General features: G+C 41.1%; 1 protein-coding gene across 2 annotated transcripts in view; it reads left to right on the top strand.

The window, feature by feature from the left end:
• The first annotated feature begins 5,257 nt into the window (after positions 1–5,257).
• rnf220a (ring finger protein 220a) overlaps positions 5,258–22,817 on the top strand; it is a 37,225-nt gene continuing 19,665 nt past the window's right edge. Inside the window, exons 1-5 of one of the 2 annotated variants that reach the window (XM_035670687.1) lie at positions 5,258–5,381; positions 12,954–13,002; positions 16,162–16,257; positions 19,380–19,422; positions 21,705–21,829. In XM_035670687.1, the coding sequence (XP_035526580.1) occupies positions 5,263–5,381; positions 12,954–13,002; positions 16,162–16,257; positions 19,380–19,422; positions 21,705–21,829 (432 nt within the window). In that variant the 5' untranslated portion in view covers positions 5,258–5,262. Of the gene's footprint in view, positions 5,382–12,953; positions 13,003–16,161; positions 16,258–18,992; positions 19,238–19,379; positions 19,423–21,704; positions 21,830–22,817 lie in introns of those variants that run through there. The other variant, XM_035670688.1, reaches the window with a different exon arrangement.

Here is a 22,817-nt window from a genome sequence, read left to right as displayed (position 1 = left end):
ACTGCAGGAGCCTGCGCTATCTAGCATCTATTGATTCCCACTTCATCTGGACCAAAGCAACACTGGAGAGGGGAGAGAGACACTGAACGACAGTGAGAGAGTGAGAGAAGGTGTGTGTGTGTGTGTGTGTGTGCAGCAGAGGAGAAAAAGTTTTTAAAAAACGTAGGAAGGAAGATAAAGAATGCTGCTTCAAGAGTTAAAAGGGATTAAACTTGCTTCATGATGACTGACATTTGATACATTTTCATCAGCTATTGGCTGAAGAACTACTGACACTAGAATTGTTTAGAGGTCCAGTGTGTAATATTTAGGAGGCTCCATTGGCAGAAATAGAAAATGTTCTGCATAACTGTGGTTTCATTACTATATAATCACCTGAAAATAAGAATCGGAGAGGTTTGACTTCCATGGAGTCCGCCATATTTAACCACCATGTTTCTACGGTAGCCCAGAAGGGATAAACCAAACACAGACTTGTTCTTATACACTGCACCTTTAAATATCATATAGTAGTCATACATAGTTTTGGAGCACAAGGACAGAAGGAAGATCAGAAAAACATGTATGAGAAGAAAAGAGGACCAAAAATAGGAGGGAAAACTTGGATGGGAGAAAGGAAAGAAGAAAAAAGGAGCATAAGGACCGAAAGATGGAGAAAGTCAGGATGTAAAGAAAGGAGAGGAAGAATATTAAAGCAAGGGCAAAAGTGAAACAATACGATTGCAAAGAAAGAAGGGATGGAAAAAAGAAGGGAGGTTTCTCCTCTTTGCTCTCCACTCTTCCGTATGATCTAATGCTCTCCGCCTCACCATCTGGTGTCTATAATTACCTGTCTCATTCCGGTGTGTGTGTGTGTGTGTGTGTGTGACTCATTATTTAAAACATATAGGGACATAAAAGTCCAATGAAGAACATATTTCGTGTGAAGTATGGGTTATATAAGGGTTGTAATGTTTTGAATAATTATTCAAACATACTCACATTTAGTTGTATCAGCTTAATAATTGATCTTGAACTGATATGTTTCGAACAGAAATACTTTAAAACAGCATATTAATTAAAGTTCTTGACAGAGAAATTAAATATACAATTAGATAGTTACAATGAAAAGGAAAGTGTGACACACAAAATACAAATAAATGAGTCATGATAATAATAATGAACACTCGTCAGCAGTTGTGCAAATATAAAACGAAAGTATGGCCTCATAGCACTTCATATTTACTGGCTCCTTAGTGGTTTACACTTTGTATAAAAATGCCTGCCAGTTGTTTAGACAGAATCACAACACAGAAGGACGCGTCATATAGATTTGATTTGCCACTGTGTAATTTCTTACATTTTATTGGATGTTTTCAGCATTCTCACAAAGTCACACAGCTTAAACAGGGATTAGGGAGTCTCTGGGTTGAGTTGGACAAGCCAAAGTGTTTACGTCAGTACTGTGGCCGCTAGTAAATAAATCAGACTGAAGATACAAAAAAGTCAGTGGATATGCTTCCTGCCAGTTGGGTGACATACTGTTTTGTGACGTGAACAAATACCAGCGAGAGCCATTAAGTGGATCAAGTGTCAGAGATGAAAAGGTCGGACGATAGAGAAAGAAGAGAGAGTGATAGAGAGGTGGTCGGGTTGACAAAAGAGAGAAAAAAAGAGATACCTGGAAAGAGGAACAAAAGGGTGAAATCAGGAAAATGGGAGACAGAGGGGGGTGAGGTAGAGAGACAGATGAAGGGATTGAGAGAGAAGGGGAAGAAAGTCGGAGAGAAAGAGAGATGAGACGATCCATCTTGGCACATTAGGGAGGGATCAAGCCCACACTCCATCATGGCTGTCAGAGAGATGCGCACCTCCTCTCTCCTCTCCTCCATCCGTGCACCCATCCATCCATCCATCCCTCGTTCGCTCCGCCAGCCGGCATTTCACTGAAGAATCTCAGCACTAAAAAGTCCTGTCAGGCCTATTTCCTTGTTATTGTCCAACCCTCTCCTTTCCTTCGCCCTCCTCTCCCCTCCTCTCCCTCCTCTGGGATACCTTCCCTCCGCTCCCCAAGATTAAACGCACCCTTGTTGCGCTGCAGGGTGTGTGTGTGTGTGTTTGAGCTGTGAGGTCCAAAGCAGGACATGTGGAAAGCATGTAGGTGTGTGTGTGTGTGTGTGTGTGTTGCCCCGACATTAATCATCTTTAAGGTGCTGACAAGCCTGGTGTGCGACATCACATCACATTGACACCCCCCTTCACCCCCCACACACACACACCCTTCTCCCCCCTTTCTCCTCTGCTCCTCTTCTTCTTCTCCTCCCCTGGATTTATCTGTCCGGCCGCCTCTCCCCATCACTCACTTCCCTCAGGGAGCATTTGACGGAGAGTGGGAAATATAGAGGGAGAAAAGGAAAGAAACATGAGGGCTGAAAATGACAAAAAAAAAGGGTGAGAGACAGTGACAGCAAACAAGTTGGAAAAACCTGTGAAGAAGAAAAGAGAGAACAGGAAAGAAAGAGAAAAGTCTTTTGATTAAGTGACATTTTTTTTTTCAAAATACAGCATTTCGATCACTTTGTTGATTGACATCTTAACGGTTTTCACATAACTGACATTTAGGTTGTATATAAATAACATCCACATTTTATTTGATGTTTTATGTAATTTATATTTTACTAATTCACTGTGTTCCATATTGTTGGGGTTTTGTTATCATATTTTGGTCTGTATTTTACAATTTCCCGGACGGTGACAATAACATTCTATTCTATTCTTTTCTATCACATGCCTGGCTGTTGAATTTCCACTTGTTTGGTCACATCGGGGCAAGTTAAATTTGAGTGTGTGTAGTCGCCTACGTGTTTGCGGTTAACAGCTTGGTTTTGACCCTTATTGTGAGACAGCTGAATTCAAATCGATTCAATTCAAATCCTCCACTTTAGTCTTTCCTTTTGTTGATTGTTGCCACTCTGTTGTCAGACTCGTGCATTTACATTTCCTTTTCATCACTTTCTTTTTTAAAATAATGCAAATAAAAGCTACATCCATACAGAAAATCCCACAATTCAAAAGAAAATCGCTGCACATTTAAATGCTAAAACGTAAACTCACACTGTGCAAAATAAGCATTTACTTAAAAAAAGTAAATTTTTTGACATTCCAAAAGCCTAGAAATAATCAAGCGGAGGCATATGTTTGTGTGTGTGCCTGTGTGTGTGTGTGTGTGTGTGTGCGTCCATGTCCTCCAGGTGTGTGTGTTTGTCTGCGGAATAGAAAGAGCCCCATCAGCTGCAGACAGGGATTGGATCTTTCTTTGTTTGCTGTGGCGGACGGCGACGGCTTCAGCATGACTCAAATTATCTTGTCAAAGCAATAAAGGGGAGGGAGTGGGGGGGAGGTAGAGAAAGAGAGATGGAGAAACAAGGAGAGAAAGGGAAATATACTGAAGGTAGACAATAAGGCAGAGAACAAGAGAAGGAAAGAAAAGAGAAAGTGATGGGGCTACAGGAAAGAGGGGAAGAGGAAAGGGAGAGAGAGAAGAAAAAGGGAGGCAAACAATGAAATAATCAAATAGGAGATGAGAGATAGAAGAGAGGAGGAGAGAGAAATGAAACAAATAAATGGATGGTAGGGAGCAGAAAATTAGAAATGGATGAGGCTGAAGAGAGAGTGCGTGAGAGGGATAGGTGTGGGGGAAAAAAAGAGGTAGAGAAAGAGAGGCAGGGAGCGAGACAGAGAGTAATCGATTACCTATTTTTCAAAGTCACTTAACGTGTCCAGTACTGTGGCTCTGTTAAGTAGCGGTTGAAGAGAATGGGAGCCCAGTATGCACACACACGCTCTGCAAGAGGAAGAGGGGGGGTAGGTGATGTGTGTGTATGTGGGCGTGTGTGTTCCCCACTAGTTGTCTCTTGATGAGTTCTCTTGCAGGAAACTGTTCTGACAGACCAATATGTGAGCAAGGATTCGTGTCCCCAGAGGGCCGCGTGTGCATGTGTATGTATATATGTGTGTGTGTGTGTGTGTGTGTGTGTGTGTGAGAGAGAGAAACACCAAAGACAAGACAGATTGGGAGTCCCCCTACCTGTTCCTCTTGTTACCGTGGTGACAAGCAGTCTAAACGGGATATCCTGGCTAAGGCGGGGCCTATTGTTCCCGGACTAAAAAAAGCCCATTTGATTGGCTAAATACAGGAAATCAGGAAGTGTCCTCCAACATTAAGCACTGAGACACTTTCAATAGATGTTATTTTTAGCCAACTCAGGCAGACTCAAAGGTAAACTTGAAAAAGTAGGATGTATACTACTATACTTACACACACGTAAACACAAAGGAGTGCAACATGCAGAAAATACACACACGGTCCACACATACCCCCAGAAACACAATGAGACACACACTAACGCAGACACACAAACAGGTGGGCCCCACCCTGTGCCCTGCTGATCAAGGACAATGAAGTGAGGTAGTGTTGGCAGACTCTATACAGCATTATCTCATCCATGGCTGACACTTCTTTAAATCTGCTTTGACCTCAGAGGACACAATGGAGACTGTACAGCACTCTATTCCCCTTTTTGCCTGTGTGCGTAAAGCAGAATTATAATGCACATGCACTTAATGTGTGTGTGATTTTGGAGAGTAAAACCAAGGCTCAAGCCTTGGTGCTAGCAAGAATACACAATGCTGAAGTTGACTTCAGTATCCTTGCTGAACTGCAGTCAACTTCTAATACAGACAGGTGGATACATTTGATTTTCNNAGTGGCCCAAATCTGATTTTGTTTTGCTCATATTTGTTTGTTTTTTTAATGACATGCAAATCAAATGGAATCTGATCTTTTCAATTCTGTTTGGGCCACTTTCATATGTGCTCCACATCACATACAGGGCGGATCAGAGTTCATGTGACTTTTACATCACTCTAGATTCATCATGCGGTTCACTTCACAACTGTGATCTGTTCACACTGGAATCTGATAGGCGCCACATAAAAAAAAAATAATGTGAACAGCCAAACAAAGCAAAGAAATCAGATGTGAGCAATAAATCAGAATTGAGCGCTAATGCTTGCAGTGTGAACGTAGCCTTAGTGAAACAATTTAGACTCAGGTACTGTTATAAATTTGTTATATGGGTTACTGACTATTTGTGAGGCACTACTGGCAGAATGTATCTCAATATAAGAATTGTTTTAGTGCCTGGTTCTTGCTTGTCTTTTACACATACTGATGTTCCTCCCTCTGTCTTGCCTCCTATCTTGTCTCCAGGTAAAAAGAAGATGTCCCTGTATGACAGCCAGGCTCCAATCTGCCCCATCTGCCAGGTGCTGCTCAGGCCCGGAGAGCTCCAGGAACACATGGAGACGGAGATAGAGAGGCTCGCTACCATATGTCTCAGGTAGGCCTTAAACAGTCTGCATGGATTGCCGCTCGGGTGTGAAAAGCGTTGTCCCTTGGGTGCTCTTCAGTCCGGGGATCTTACTGGTTTAGAATTGTTGAAATCCGAGTCATTTTGAGCCATTCAGGCCGTTATCAGCGCAAATACAAATACAAAACAAAACCCAGCTGACTCTTGAATATATTGGTTATATATTTATATATATGTCGGGGCAACATATATTATATTTTTTTAACTTTTGATAGAAACTAGCTCTCTTTCCCCTTGTCTTTATCATGGATGTAAAAATCAAACTGATACCAATACTCTCAACTGTAAGGCAGAACATTTTCTCAAAATGTACATTTAGGTATTTCTTTAATATTCCCAAAGGCTGAATGTAAAAAGGTCTAATAAGTTAATTAAACATACAGTATGTCAACATTAATTAGCTTGAGTCAGTGACATTATCTAGTTACTAATTATAAATAAAGGGAAGGTAAACAACATTTTTTAGACAAATGCTTTACTGGCTCATAAAGATAAATATTTTGTTGGCACAGGGTGAAGGCTGAGCTTTAACTCAGCTTTTATGTCAGGCTCACTGACTGCTATTCTTCCTGTGCGGAGATTTTGGTGCCATAAATCTGCATAAAAGGCAGAGGCATGCCGTCTACGTAACGCTAAGTGTTTCCTACAGGGATTAGGATTCAAACCTGTGACCTCGAGTTCACTGCCGCCCCCTTTCTCTCCCTGTGGCAGTTGCACGAGCTGTTTTACGGTGGATAAATCAACTCCAAGCCCTTTTAACGATGGGACACAACCATTAGGATCCATATTTCACCTTGACCGCACGTCTGGCTGTGTGTACGTGTGTGTGTTTGTGTACACAGTGTGTGGCCTGTGTGAGGCTGTGTTTGTGTATGACCCGGTGTCCACCTAAGCGGCCCAGCTTTATGATAGTCCCCATTAACCCGGAGGAACAGGGCGACAGATAGCGTCACCCCACGTGGAAATCATACTTCATTTACCCCCGTTTACACCTCCTGTACCCCTCCTCCCATCTGTCCACGTCCATATACTGTACCAGTCCTCCTCATTTCTCCTCTCCTCTTCTTCCTTCTTGTTTCCCCATCCTTCCATCCTTCTTTCTCCCTGCTATCCCCTACTTTTTCTTTGTTATACCGTTATCCACCCTTACTCATGTCCTCTGTAGTCCTCCCTTCTCTCTTTTTCTACTTATCCATGTTTTCCACGTTATCTAAACCAGTCTTGTCATTTCTTCATTCACTGATTTTACTGTGGTTCTAGAAGCTGCAAGCTTAACATCAGACCAAAGCAGTGACCCAGTATAAACCCATTGTCCTTGGGGGGAATAGGTGTGTAATTTCTTCCTGGCTTTGTGAGGAAGAAAGGACGTATGTAGAGACAGCAAGACAAGAAAAAGTTTGAGTAAGTAATGGAGAGAGATGTAGCCTGTGGGCAGAATGATTCCTTACCTCAAAAACAAATGGGAATGGAAATTGGGAGAGGATTGGTGATAAGATGAAGAAGCCGGTGGGATGAGAAGTCAGAGCCAGAGACGGACATCTAAACTTGGACTAAGTGAGGCGAAGAATAGTATAAAAAAAAAAAAAAATCAGCTTTTTCTTGTCTAGAGTCATGGAGGCGGTTTAGTTGTTACCTGAAATTTCAACAATTATGCAAGACACCCGAGTGCACACCATCCCGTGACGAAGGCCAGGAGATGAAAGCTCTGGGAAAGTGGATCTAGAGATAGAGAATAGAAGAAAATAGAATACATACAGCTGAGTGAGGGTCATCCATCATTGTCTGATATGGTGAGGTGTGTGTGTGTGTGTGTGTGTGTGTGTATGTGTGTGTGTGTGCGTTTCAATAATTAATAAAGGTTAGAAGTCTGCCCTTCCCTAAGCTCAAATCCCATTGCACACTCTCACACATACACACACACGGTTATTTAAGGAAATAGCATCATCCCCGGGTGAGATGGGATGGTGGCTAACCTCACGGCTGGCTGATTTAGCTGCTCGACATTAACCCATCCTACACATACACACACCACGAGAAACAAAAAGGGGGACAGGAGAGGAGGGAGAAAAGAAGGATGCGAGGGCTAACTTTTTTTAATGTATATTGATGGAAATATGTTTCTTTACACACACACAAATACACAAAATGTCTCAGTGCGGCTTCGTATGTGTGTCCGTGGCAATGGAAGCAGGACATAAAATGAAAGCAGAATGTGTATGTGTGTGTTACATCACAAAACCAACCTCATTCTATATCTCACACACACACACACACACACACACACACTCTGTCTCTCCCGCTCCCCGGCTCTCTGCATGGTAGCAGCCATCATTGAAAGTGACAGTGGGAATTTGGTCCAATTTGTAGTAAATCTGCCTTTAATGACAACCAGCGCTTGCTGAACGAAAGAGCTGTGGGTATGGAAACGAAGGTGTGTGTGTCCTATATCTGCCTGGTCTCCTCTATATCCTATATTCAGTTATTCTGTGTGTTTCTATTTGTTTTATTTGTCTTCTGTCTTTGCTGTTCTCGCTGCCTGTGTGTTTGTGTGTGTGCCAACCTGTCCTCTCTTGTGACTGTGAGCTCTGCCGCTTGTTCATGGGCCACAGCTTCTCATGTAAGAACATGGAAATCACACACAACACGCGCACACTCACACACACACACACACACAACACGCACACACACGTACACACACACAGTTGAGCAAATGGAAATCTATCATGCCCTGTACACGTCAGGTGGCTTGTGGGGCCAAAGTAATCTACATACCCCATCACCCCCCTCTTCTTCATACCCCTACTCCTCTTCCTCCTCCTCCTCCTCCTCCTCCTCCATAATCAATTCACCTCCATAAGAGTAAGCTCCCACTTCTCTTGCAGACGACACAAAAAGGCAAAAAGCAATCAGTATTTGGAGGTTAGCACCATCCCTCTATTCCACCTCATCCAACTCCCACTAAAAAAGATCTCTCTCTCTCTCTCTCTCTCTGCTAGGGAGCGAAGGTGGGAGGGGGCAGAGGCTCTGTCAGTCAAACTCAGTCTGTCTCTGCTTGTGTAAGATTGATGCAGATTTAACAAGGTTTGGGGAGGGTGGGCACTTTTACTGAATGGAACTGCTTCCAAATGACTGATCAGCCCAGTTCAAACCAGTGCTGACACAGGAGACTGGCCCAGACTAAGCACAGTATCTGAGGGCCAGAGGGTGTAGTGATTTTTAAATATGGGCTATATAAATACAATTTGACTTGCCAGATGTTTTAGAACTTTTTTTTACTTCCCCCTGAATATTAGTTATATATATTTTTCTTGTGGCAGTAATTTAAAAAGCATTGTTAGCATAATAGGTGGCTGGCAGGCTCTCAGTTATAGAGAGCCTGAGAGATCAGTTATTTCACATGTTTGGAAGGAGGGATGCTACAACAACAATGTATAACTGGGTCTGCAGATTACAACATCAGACAAAAAGCAGTGATTGAAAATGTAAAGATCCTTCATCTTATTCAAAGGATTTTCTGGAATCACAATAAGAATCATATTAACATCTCAAATAAAGGTTATGATAATTCCTCACTGCAAAGTATTTTCACTCTACAGGAGTTCTGGAGCTCTGCATCCAGAAATAGTTTAACTTTCTTAATAGCTTAATAGCTTTTAAGATAGGGAACTAAGAGGATATGAGGTTAGAAGTTTTGAGATAAGATAGATTTTTCAAAAGTCTCCCAATTTTATGGAAGTGTAGTACTAAATCACTGGAGTGTCTCTTTAAACTCACACAGGAGGAGATAAGCACATAGTAGGAATATTTTATAATAAATGTAAGCTTTTACTTTTATTTTGAAAAATGATTTACCAACCTGTAATTATATTACAATTCTTTAATTATTATAATTACCTATACTTCCTGTAAATTCATTACTTTCTTACATTGCTACTACAGTAATTACAGTTTACCAAACAACGCTGAATGTCTTCTGTGATTATTCATAATTTTTTCTCCCATGATGCCTTGGCTTGAGTCTGTCAACCAATCAGAGGCTGTGTGGTCACGTGTGGCATGTGTGAGATTTACCCCATTCCCCTATCAATATCTAAGAGGGTTAATACAGCATTGTACTTCCATCTCTCTATCTCACAAAAAAGAAAAAAGGTACACCACCTGATGCCTTGTAGCTACGACTACTTCCTGTTTCTGATCTCTCAGGTTCTTGCCCCTCCTTCAGGTTCAGCAAGTTCAGAGATGTATGACGTGGTGGGACAGTGTGTGCTTGAAACAAGACTTTGAAAGTACCCACAATGCCCTCACCTGCCTCCCCCGGTTCACACACATGCCTCATTACCACAACACAATTTAAATTGCTTTGTGTCTCTTCTTTCATCGCTCCCGTCCTTCCTTTTCCTCCTGTCTGTCTGTGTGTTTGTTTCGCTTTGCCGTGCCGCTCATTTCCACACTCTTCTCCTTGCTCTGACATGGCAGGCAGCTGGAATTTCCAGCCCCATAACCCTCGCCATCAAAAATTCATAGAACCGGGCAAACAGACGTGTGAAGCTGCGAGAAGAGGCGGCGACACACCAACTCTCCCATCACTCCCTCTTCTTTCTTTCTCTCATTTTCTGTCTTCTTTCATCTTTCCCTCGCTCGATCTCTCTCTTTATGTTCCCCGCCACATCTCTCTCTCTCTCTCTCTCTCACCTCACATTTCATCTGCTTCTACCTCTTCTCTGTGTTTCCCCCTTTTTTTCACTCCCTTTCATCTCTCCATCACCCCCTCTGTCACTGTGGCAATTTTCTCCCATCGTGGCAGGCATGCAACTGCTGTCCTCTCTCCCCCTCTCCCTCCTTCTCTTGTCGCTGTTTGACACTGTCAACAAGCAGGTAGAGGTGGCTGTTATTGTTGATGCCTCTGCAGAGGTTCCAGGTAATGAATAAAAGAGAGATAGAGGGAGAAGGAGAGAGAGATGACAGAGACAGAGATAGAAAAGAGAGGTGGTGGTGGTGAGGGGCGGTGTTGGCAGATTCCCCTGCATTACACAGCAGCTTGACTGTGTCACCCATGTTTATTCTCTTTGTTGGTGGAGGTGAGGCCCACTGCTCAGCTTTCACGCACACAGTAGCAAGACAATATACAGATGCAAGCACACACACACACACAGCACAGACGCAGTAATGACACGTTTTACCTGTACACCATGCACTAAGACATTTAATATATACAGTTCTGTGTATATTGTACACTGATACACATGCACACTTTCACTAGCACTATCTACTCCTCTCAGATCATAAAGGAATCAGTCACATCAAATGAGGAAATAATGAATAATGAAAATAAAAGAATAATGAAAACTAATAAGCAATATTAGCTCCAAGAGCTCACTAACCTAATATCCAGTCATTTGATATTTTTTATGATTTATGGTCAAAGGTTTTGGTTACAGACACAGATAAATAATATAAAAAAAACTGTTTATTTATCTCTTGGTATATGCCAAACAATCATGTCGGAGTATTTACACATCAACATCCTGCTCTTTTCCTGTAAAACACTAAAATGATGATGGCGACTAATTAACCCACCCGTCATATAAAACCACTCCTGACTGTTAGATTGGGGTGGGCTAGCTGCTAGCCGACCAATATCACAGTAGAAGCTTCGTGTTTGGTTTTTAGTTGGCAGAAATATGTAACATTACAGAAGCTAAACAAGCTCCAAACTGTTGGGCCTTTAAAGAGGTACTCCAACAATTTAATATTGCACTTCCATAAAGCTGAATGGTCAATGAGAGACTGATCAAAAGAAAAAAACATTGATTCAACAGAGGCCCATAAATCCTTTTAAAAACATTACATTTACCATGATGCAACCAGCATCTTTTCATCAGCCTCTCCTTGTCTGGTAGACATCTGACTCTACATCTCCAATTTGTAACATAGGCTTTAACTAAAGCTAAGACATTAAAGATAGGTTCACAACAGTCACTGAAACACTTTTTGCTTGCTGTAATCATTTCACATGATCGGTCTAATTCAGACTGCTTTATATTAGCTAATATTTTGGAATATCTTTTGCATAGAATGAGGACTATGGATTTTGTGCCCATCACTTACATTAGAAGCAGGAGAAGATCTGGCCGGAATTAATATCAAACATGACATGAACTACACTCCACATTACAGAATGTGTATAAGGAAAAAATACATTCACAGTACTTCCATCTCTCTATCTTATCATACATTCCATCCTAACACTGTGCAGCTATGCATTATATGTCTGTCTTATATTTTACGTGTCTTGCTCTTATGCCTTCTTGTTCACCACTTTGTAAATTCTTCTCTCAGATAAGTGACATATAAATAAGGCTTCTTATTCTTATTATCCACCCATCCATCCATTGAAAAAGGAAATCCCTTGTCTACCAAGGCATGCTGTCAGATTAGAGGTCGCGCTCAATTCAGTTTGAGGCACATTCCCTTCCATGGTTTGCTTCCGTCTGTCTGTCAGTGTGTGTGTGTTGTGTGTGTGTTTGTGTGTTTGTGTGTGTGTGTCCGAGGGGGTCTGAAGTGCTAACAGGGTCTCAAAGCAAACATGACAACCCTGTCTCGCTTTGTCAACGTCAAGCTTGTCGCAACGCTTCGAGAAGCTCGGAGAAATGTATCTGTGTGTTCAAGAGAAAGTCAGAGAGAGAAAGAAAGGCAGGAAGAAAGAAGGATGGTGAGAAAGACAGAGCGAGATGGAGAGAAAAGAGGGAAAAGAGGAAGAGGAGAAAGCACAAAAAAAGAAATGAAGGAACAACAAATCAATTGAGAATGAGGTGGGGGGTAAATGAATGAAAGAATCAGACAGTAAAAGTGTCAGAAAAAGGATCAGGAATGAAGTAACACATGAATTTATTGTTTTATTGGCAGAATAGAGGCTAGTTAATATATTTCCATCATTCATCATCACTCATGTATCCATTTACACACAACTCTTGGAACATGTCCTTCTTTCTTACTGTCTTACATCTTATTTCATTCTCTTTGCCCCCCTCTCTGTCCCATCATCCCTATAATGTTTACAAGTCAGCCGATTGTCCTCCATGTATTTCAGAGTCAAAGTGACCGCAGGCTGACTCCACTGACAAATCAAATCACAGCGAAATCAGTTACTTCCTGCTTTTGTTACTGCAGCAAACAAGGTGTGTGTATGTGTGGTGACAAATCTGGAGAATGACTGCCTCAGTAAAGAATATCCAGCTAATATCCTGAGTAGTTCTTCTATTTTCAGTCATATTTTTCAATTACCATGAAGAAGAGTAACCAGAGATGGATGCAAGGTAAAAGAGAATAGAAGACAGATGGAGGAAATTAAGTATATTGGTGTATACTAGTAACCCATTTGTGCAGTTCCTGGTGTTACTGCATACGCCCTTCAAAAATACATAATAACTGAACAAACTCTCAGAAATATGTCTAGATGCATAAAAAAAACAAGCAGACCAGATTCAACATATAATATTAAAAACTCACTAAATTCTGTTTTGTCTTCTTTCTCTCCTGCAGTAAGAACCCCTCACCCAAGGATGGAGCAGCCACTCCTGGAACCCCCAAGGTAAGATGAACCTCAATTTCTGTAACCTGTAATTAAATAAGTTATCTATGTTTAGAATATATACATCTCTCATTATTTATTTTCTCATGTAAGTGTTTTAATGCTCTTTGTTTATTCACATCGACATAGTTCAAAAAGAGAAAAGGATTTTAAGTGATTGAATACAAAATGAGATGCATGCATAGTAAACCTAGTTAGATTTAAAAACATGACACATTTTCAGTGATACGTAGCGAGTTCTTTACTGTCCAACTCAGAGCTGTTACTCTGAAGCCTCTGTTCCTCTCTGCTGCACTAAGGGTAAATCAGCTGTACTGTAGGCCTCTGTCTTATATCTCACACACAAACACACACACACACACACACACAGTACCAGTCTCCCGTGGTCCAGCAGGCAGCAGAGCCAAGAGGCACTGTACTGCGATTGTTCCAATTAGAGAGACAGAGATGCAGACAGACAGAAAAGAAAGAAAATAAAAAAGAGAAGACAGATAATGTCAGATTGTAGGAAGACAGATTTATGATTCCATCAAGTAGGCATTCCTGAACACATCACCAGCTGCCAGAATAAAATTATATAAATATATAAAATTAGACCTTTCTATATCCTAAACCAGAAAGCCCAACTCTCATTTCAGAGAAACTACAATAAGGGGCTATGAGTGCACTTGATAACTTGGTAATGTGATGGATTTTAACAAATACAGGAAAAAGGCAGAGCAAATAAACATAAAGATGGAGTCTTGTTTCAAAAATTACTTTACATGTCACTTCCAACCTGCTTGATTTTGAAAACTTCAAAATTCAGTTGTCATTTTCCTGAAAGTATCCCTAAAGCAATCAGGCTTCATCATTTCCATGTCTGTTCATTTCTAACTAAAGAACATGTGAAAGTCAGATGCCCTCCTGAAGAAAAAGTTCATCCAAGGTGCACATGAATGCACCCTGAGAGCTCTAGAATAATACACGGGAGGCCATTTCATTCCCACACACCTTTGGGTGCTGACCCAGGCTTAGCGCAACACTGTGGGTGGGCTCGTACTTGAGAAAGGCAGACAGCGCAGGAGTGAGCGCCGGCCTTCCTCTCCGGCCGTGACTGCGCATCTCACCGCTGTTGTTTAGTATTCAGCAGCAGGCCATGGAGATTGGAGAGGGCCAGTCTGAAGCACATGGGCCTGTTGTCATCGTCTCCTCCCCGGTATGCACCACCCACCCACATTAGACCGGAGATTAACCCCAACGCACCTCCTTATGTGGTGTTCAGTCCACTTTGTGTAGTCCTTGCCAAGCTAAGGTGATTGGATTAGACTGAAAACATGTGATATCTGCAGGGCCACACACTCTTTGACACACACACACACACCCATGTTAGATACTACGCCACATGCATGTGAAAAGATTTAGACACAACATTTCTCTTTGCCTCATTTTATGTGTTTATTATTGATTTACACATACAAAATACAGATTTAAACACTTTATTTTGTCTTTACAGTCAAATTTAGAGTTAAAATGTCTGTACCACGAGGTGTACATCCATTTGCTCACCCAAATGTAGCGTTAAATGCAACCTTTTCGAGGCTGATCTCTTCCTGTGTTGATTTAATTGGTTGGTTTAAAAGACCAAAATTTCAATGGAAGATCTTCATTTACAATTTCTTCGTAGAATACCGCTAAATGTCATATTCTAATGATAAAACTTAAGCATATTCCCAGAACGCCCCCAGGTAAATGATTCCTGACCTTTTTAAACCTGAGTAAAAAAGGGGGAAAAAAAAAACTGCACGCACACACTCACACACTCACACAGAGGCATAAAAGCATCATGCATAATGTCCAATTTACTGTGGCAGCACTGGAGGTTGGTCATTTCTCACATATTATTATTAGATTACTGCTGTCGAGCACTTAAGCCTCTGCTCTGCCCCTTTCCACTTGATTAATAGGAGACGACTGTAAATACAAATATTTCATAGCTGCCTTGTAAAAAAAAAAAAAAGAAAAGCAGGCACACATGAAAATACAAGCACACACACACACACACACACATAGCCAGAGCTCTGTCAGGACTAAGCCTTGTAAAAAAGTGATATTGCTCCTCTTTTCCTCCCTTCTTCTTTCTTTCACATCATTATCTGCTTGCGTCTTGTTCACTTGAGGAATTCCCTGGATTGTCTTTGTCACAGAGTGGGTTAGAAGAGGATATTGTCTTCTATATGTGTGTGTCTATGAGAGAGAAAGAGAGAGTGTGCATGTGTAAGTGTTGTGAGACAGATTTATGGACAGGCAGTGTCCCGTAATGTCAGACAGTTACGCTCCTCCTTTTCAGATGTTTACCCTTCCTCCTCCTCTTCTCCCTTCTTCCTCTCCTTTCCATCACTCGTTCTTCCCTAACTCCTCTTAACGTCCCATAAACATTAACTCTAATCAGTGGAAGGGACTTTATAGACAAAGTCAGGCAGGTTACAGTCATCATCAATGACGTGTCGCTCTCAGCATCTGTGGCAATAACACTCTTGGATTCCTCCAAGGGTAAAGATTTCCCATCTCCATTTTTCTTTCCTGTGTAAGTGATCTTTTATACAGAAATAAACTTTACATTTTAGAAATTATTTTCTTTTTGGATATGTATTCATTTGAACAGCATTTCAACTCCCTTCAGCTCCTAAATTTCAACTATTACTTTAGCTGCATTCAGTGCTTGATCTCCAACTTCGGCTCATTTTAGCGCCTCCATTTTAATTGCTATTTCAAACTCTTCTATCATTTGGACTTTGATTGCCACTTCAAACTACAGTTTCCAAATTTCAGTAGCCAGCACATCTACAGAAAAATGTTGAGTTTGTATGGACCTTATGGACATGTTAAAGCATTCAAATTACCTTATTGTCAAGCCAAGCTAAGCTGTGTGTGGCTGCGTCCAGGGGTGGTATATCTCCAACAGTGAAGTTGCATCTGTTTTCCTAATATGTATTTATTTATTTTTTGAAACAGCATTACTCTTGCCTCGTCTATGTTTATTGATTATTCCCATGCAGCAGCTGTCAAGCAAGGACAGGTACTGCTGTAATCATTGCTCCAGAGGTGATAATATAACAAGATCATCTGCATATAGAAGACATTTTATTTCCTTCTCTCTCTCTCTCTCTCTCTCTCTAGTCAATGCTGTTGTCGGTGCACATCAAGCGTGAGGGAGAGTCTCCCGTGGTCTCGCCCCTGTCCTCTGAAGACATCCACCACTCCGACAGATACCAGGTCACATTCACGCACATATACACACACTCACACACACGGGTTGAATAACAGTCAGTCTAGATTGACACCATTGTCCTGTTTGTCCCTTAGGTCACTTCTCCAGAGTAGTATCCACCTCACTTTCTCTATACTTCTAACTTCTTCTCAGTTATAGTGAAATGAATCCTGTATGTTAAGCATACTGTCAAATAACATTACAAATAAGCAGTAATAACCAAGGAGGTGTATGCTCAATAATGACCAAAAGCACTACAATCATCCATTTAAATCGGATAATGTACACCTTGTCAGGTATTATCACCTCCCAGCCAATCAGTCAAGAATTCTTAGTGGCCATGGTACAATGGTAAATCTAAACACTACTACAAATACTATAGCCAGATTTGCACTGACATTTCATATATTGAAAAAATATATTGTGTTATAAATTAACCCATTTTTTATATACTGTGCTGGATGATAACAGCGCAGGCTCTAGTGGGATCTTCACAGTACAAACACTGTTTTAGTTGTTGAGTTGTTTCCCAGGTAGATTGCGTATTTTAACTCTAAAGATGTAGTATGTACTTCAACAGTAAGGGTGCATTTTAGTGTCAAATGTGGAAAACATTGATGTTTTAAGACATGCATGTTCAATGTTTTAAGCTGAGGTTATATTTTCTGTTTCTGTCACACAACTGTCATCACAAATTCACAAATCTGGTTAATTTGTGTTAATTATAAAGCACCCCTTCTGTTGTTGCTGCTGTTGTTGACCAAACTTCAATGAGACCCTCCTCTGATGTTATATTTTTACATTTTTTGTTCATATTAACTATGTAGCAAATCATAGGACTTCTATAATGTATTGTATCAAATTGGGATTTTCCCTAATCATGACAGATGTGTAACAGTTAAACTGGGAATTACGGTAGATTGTGGGTTTTATACCCTCTCAGCAGTTAAGTTGACCAACAGGCCAATCTCCTTAAATCTCTGATATTTTTAAAGCCACCCTGACTGCTTTTATCTCTTAAATTCATCAAAGTTTGTTCGGGTAATTCTTCTGGCCATGATGTATCTCTGGGTTAAGTGGGTTTCCCCCCTCACACCATAAAATAAGAACTATTAAGTCCATGCAGACGTTACATCCATACGTTCAGGATGACACAGCTCATAAAGACCTTATAGCGATAAAGTAGATTTTCTCATTAAGTGAAACTGCTGAAATCACCTTATATTATACAAATGATTAAGTCAATGGTGACTCTTTTTACCACCATGAAAATGGAGCATAATGGCAGACTTTGCCACCTTCTCTCTGCCTGTCAGTCCGTCTCAGTGCTCTTTCCCTCTCTACCTCTTCCCTTCCTCTAAAATCCTGACCTATCCGCAGCCATTCAGTGAGTGTATCATAATGATACGGTAGTAGTGGCGATGCGAGGCGAGTGGGCCTATAACTCAAGTGGGGCCGGGGAGGGGAGGGGAAGGGAAGGGAGATAGGGAAGGAGTGAGGAGACAGATAGAGGGCCAGAACAGAAGGAGAAGGCCAGACTGCTTGTCGGCTCTGGCTGATGGACGATGGTCCGACGGTGAGAGGACTGAACCGCCGCCTACTCACTGTTGCCGTGTCAAAGAGAGGGCATCCATAACTGCGACAGGGGATGCTTTAGTCAGCATATAGCTAAAGACATACAGGCATCTGGGTTTGAATAGACCCAGTAGACCCGAGGTGCACATTCTGCAAGAGACAGAAGAGGAGAGGACAAAGAAATCTGACCTCACTTAATTTATATCTCAATGCTATACTTTTAATGATAAGACCATTATTCTTAATGATACAGGGAATTTACCCCAGGCATCCTGAACTACCCAAGACCCCAAATGTTCCACATTCACTGAGACAAATGATCATTTAACTGTACGTCACAGTTGCCAGTGGTGGAAGGTAACTGATTTTGCACATACTATACTTAAGTACAATTTGAGGTAGCCTACTTTTACACACTTTATACTACAGTTCAGATGGAAGTCAGTTTTACTACAATCTACTTTGCAGATAGATTTTACATCAAAAACGTACAAAATACAATATATTATTTAAGATTAAACCAGTGGTTCTCAAAAAACACTGTCTAGATGGGCCCTTTGTGACATTCGATAATTTGATAATTTTTCTTGAACCCCAAGTTTTGGATCCACTGGACTAAACATTTTTAGTATTACCATTAGTATCAGCAGTCAATGTAATGTAAGGGCCCTTTTTCTGTATAATAAGTACTTTTTCTTTTGATACTCACCTCTGTAATTTTACTTAAATGAAAGGCCTCGACTTGTAATGGAGTCATTTTACATTGTTGTATCTTTTACTTTGGTAAGAGTAGAGTAGTAAAAAGTACTTCTTCCACCACTGACAGTTGCATAATATGAATTTAGGTTTGCTGCACACACAGAAAAGGCCAAATAGCTACCAAGAAACTACACTTTAAGAGTAAAAAGAGATGTTCACAAACACCAAATTGTCAAGCTTCTTAATATCTTTGACACAACTTTGTTGAGTAAAATCCTCTAATTCTTCTCTTTTGTGTCAGCCTGTATAAACAGTAGCAGTAAGGTAGAGTGAGATAGTTGTGCATCCACTATGTCTGTATGTAAAACACCAAACCCATTGATTAAAAGGAGACCGTTTAATGAAACCCGTTGCTTCCCCCTAGCGGTCGACATCCGGAACAACACGTGACGTTTCCCTACTTCCGTCTCCAACGCGTCACATGATCAAAACAAGCCAACATGGCGTCGGACATGAGTAGTATTTGTCGATACGGGCGGCACTTTCAATCCTTTTCCATCCGTATTAAATAATAGATAGAAGCTTTAGTTCGCAGCGATGTTCAGTATGTGGACACACAGTCGCCAGTTTGCAGCAGTGAGTTTTGGCGGCTGTACAATGAGCTGTGAGTGAGCCCTGACAGTTATGGAGGAGGTGGAAAACAATAGAGAAGTAGGTTTGTTTACAGTGCCCTAGTCTCAGCATCCAAAGCAATCCCATTCTGAAAAGTTCTGTTTGTACTTGTAAACATATTATAGTGTTTCTTTATTGTCTAATGTATGTTTTCCCCCTCTCCTTTCTCCTCTGCTTGCAGACATTTTTACGAGTTCGAGCAAACAGGCAAACAAGATTGAATGGTATGTACACATTCCGTTTCATCTCCTGAGTGATGCTTAATACTGCTTATTAATATACATTATATGACTCCAACGAAGTTATACAATGTAAACGTCCTCATTAAGAGTTTTTATTATTGTACTCAGGCTTGTTTTTGATCTTAGAATGTTTGGAAAAAAGATGATAGTTACTTTAATGTCTGAACATTTTATAGATATGGTAGAATGAATTAGGAAATAAAAAGTTAAAATATATTGATTTATAAAAAGCTTATGTTTTATATATGTGGCAGGAAGTTAAATATGAACTTATAAAAATGATTATAACCACAAATGACTGAGAAACATTATGATATCACAGTGTCAAGGTACAGGAGACAAAATAGTTTTGTCACACAGTTTGACTCTGTCAACTTTATTTATCTAGCACATTTCCACAGTGTGCTTAATGATCAATGTTAAGTCATTTCTGAAAGGTGTGTTTTTCTATATTTAATGGAGCATATATCAGGATGGTCTATCATTCCTCAGTGATGATGTCATGTGACAGAAAGTTTTTGAACCATCAGTCTGAAGAAGAGCAGAGTCAATTGTGCTGATAATACAGAATCATTGGTAGCTTTCAGTATGTGGACTGTGTTTGGTTTTTTATATGCCGAAAGCATCTTATCATATGGCGATGTGTAAAAAAAACCCAGACAGCTCTTACTGTTCTTAGGGTATCTTCACTATCCTCAGGGACTATTGTAAAACTAATATAAATACAAAATATCCCAGCTGTTGCACAAACATAGATTTTAAACCAGTTTTCCAAGTTGCATCTGTGTTTCCTAATCCATGCAGCTGGAAATGACCTCTCTTTTGACTCTTTTGTGAAACACCTGGAAAATATACCATTACACCACCATACCAACTACATTAAAACATTAAATGTTGGTTCACGTTGTACAAATGGAGCATGAACATTTGCCATTTCTGGCTGTCTTTGTTTGGATTAGAAAAAAGAGGCACTTTTGAAAACTATTCTTACCTTGATCACTTGAATTTAATCTAATATTTCACATTAGACATAAACTGGGGTTAAACTCTGAGAAAACTTCTGAACTTCTGGCTAACTTTTCTAAGTAGCAAATACTGGCTTGAGCAGTCCTTTGGTTACACCACAGTCCACTCATAGTCAGGGTTTTCCAGCGTTTCAGTTGCTGTATTTTTGCTGCTCTAGAGCCTTGATAGGCAGAATTGTCGACTTATTTCAGCCACCACTGTCAACTTTTATTGAAAATACTCATCCTTTCTTATCAAGGGAGACTGAAGCAGTGTACAACCAATAAATGCTAATATAATCAATACATTTGTATCTGTAACAGTTGACTCTTGCCACATTGGTTGTTGTCTGTATTGCAACATATTTAGTGTGTGAAGTCTTGAGGCAACACACTAACTGAGCCTTTTTCAGTCAGAGCCCATGACAAGAGCCATTGAAGACTTAGTTTAAACTTCGCCCTCCATTACTTTCTTTCTGCCCTCATGTGGAACCAGGAATCATTCTCATGTGGGGTATAACAGCTGGGGGGGGGCAGAGATCCCTGCCGGACCTAATTAGCAGCCCTTTCCCTCCTCTATTTAACAACGCTCCTCTCGATTAGCGTCAGGGGAGAATTGGTGAGGAGGAGGAGGCTGTTCCTCTCTTTAACCCTCCCAGCCTCACTCGCTCCATCTTCTTCCCCTGCAGTTACGGCGTATTGCCTTATGTCCTCCTCCTCCTCCTTTTCCCTCCATCCCTTGCCACAGTCCCTCTTGGCCTCCTCTGCTTTCCCAGCCAGCTAAAAATTAATGTCCCCGCGCGCCATTTGCAGTTAAGAAAAAACGACAGAGACTCGGGGCGCAATGACGGCTGTTCTGCTCTGTTAAATTTCTAATTAAATGTGTGTGTGTGTGTGNNGGGGGGGGGGGAGCTGTGACAGGAGGGCAGGGAAGGAAAGAGAGGAGAAACAGAGGGAGAGGAATGGCGTGGAGTGCGGGAAGGGTTGTCACGTCCGGCTCTTGTCATTTCTTTCTGTACACTTTTCAGAAAGGGCCAAGTTTAGCCAGCTCTGCCTTCTCCCATATGCTTCTAAGAGTTGAGCTGTATTACATGAATATGATCCAATCAAGGAAGATCTGACATCAATAGTCCTCTGGTCTTTTTTAGATACTCTCCTGTTCCTTGAAACCAGTGATATTATTGTCTAAAGGAAACATGATGGAAAAACTGACATTAAAACTAGTCTGTCTCTGTCTTTCTCTTTTCCCTCCGTTTCCAGCCCGTATAGGCAAGATGAAGAGGAGGAAGCCTGAGGAGGGGGGCCAGGTATGTCCGCTGTGCAGTGCCCCATTGGCTGGGAGCGAGGAGGAGATGAGTAGACATGTGGAACAATGCCTGATCCAGGTAGTACAATCCTGGGCCCAAACCCCGCCTCCTACCTCCAGTCGGACAGCCTATCAACCTCTTCTCTTCCTGTAGTCGCTGACCAGTCACCTCTTTACTTCCTGTAGCTGCTGTCCAATCACCTCTGTACATTAGTGCAGATGTCAACCAATAGTTGAAATAGTAGTTTGTGTAGATTTAACTTCCTTCACACGGCGGCGCTGCATTCACATCATATGGGAGTAACTGTCTGAAAGACTAGAACATAAAAAAACATACGGACATCAAAGTATTCACATGTCCATCCTTACATTTTGCCCCTGCAGAGATGATCCAAATTTTTTGAAGTAGAAGGCTTATATCTGCGGTTTCTCCCATATGACATGGTTGCATCTTATTCATTGGCATGCAGCTCCTGTATGAGCATAACAGGTAGATCTTGAGTATTTCCTGCCAGAGTGGATCGCCAGTCCTTCTTTCCTGTAGATGTTAAACATTACCTTCTTTCCTACAGTAGACAAACAAATCACCACCGCTCCTCCTGTATCTCTGTCCATTACACTAGCTGTAGAGACACTAATACCTTCTTTTTCACTAGCACGCTTTAGGTGTTCCTGTACCATGCCACGTTGAGCTGTGTTTTCATTACACAGTGTAAGAGTCCTGCACTCAACCATACTGTACTGAGATGTTAAAGTCCTGCTTGCAACCACGGCCAAAGCTCCTTTCTTCTTGTTTCTAATGGGCGATCAAACGGATAGGAGACTCCTCTTTGCCGTGTATCTGAACTAGAGTTCAGACATTTTGGGCAATCTTGTCATGCCCTGCTGCAGCTTCCTGGTAAAACAATATTAGTACAGTAATGTTTGGCTAAATCACTGATTATCTCCAAATGCAAATGTCTATAGGTTTTTTTTTTTTTTTATCTAAAGCAGTTGCAGCAAGTTAAGCCACAGAAATAGGTACTTTTGGCCAAATAAAATGGAATGAAAGATAGTTTTATATAGCA

This window comes from Morone saxatilis, unplaced genomic scaffold, assembly GCF_004916995.1.
Source record: "Morone saxatilis isolate NCDOM2014 unplaced genomic scaffold, NCSU_SB_2.0 Contig23, whole genome shotgun sequence".
NCBI classification, from domain to species: domain Eukaryota; kingdom Metazoa; phylum Chordata; class Actinopteri; family Moronidae; genus Morone; species Morone saxatilis.
Note: the sequence above shows the minus strand (reverse complement) of the source record. Positions and strands in the feature narration are given on the sequence as shown.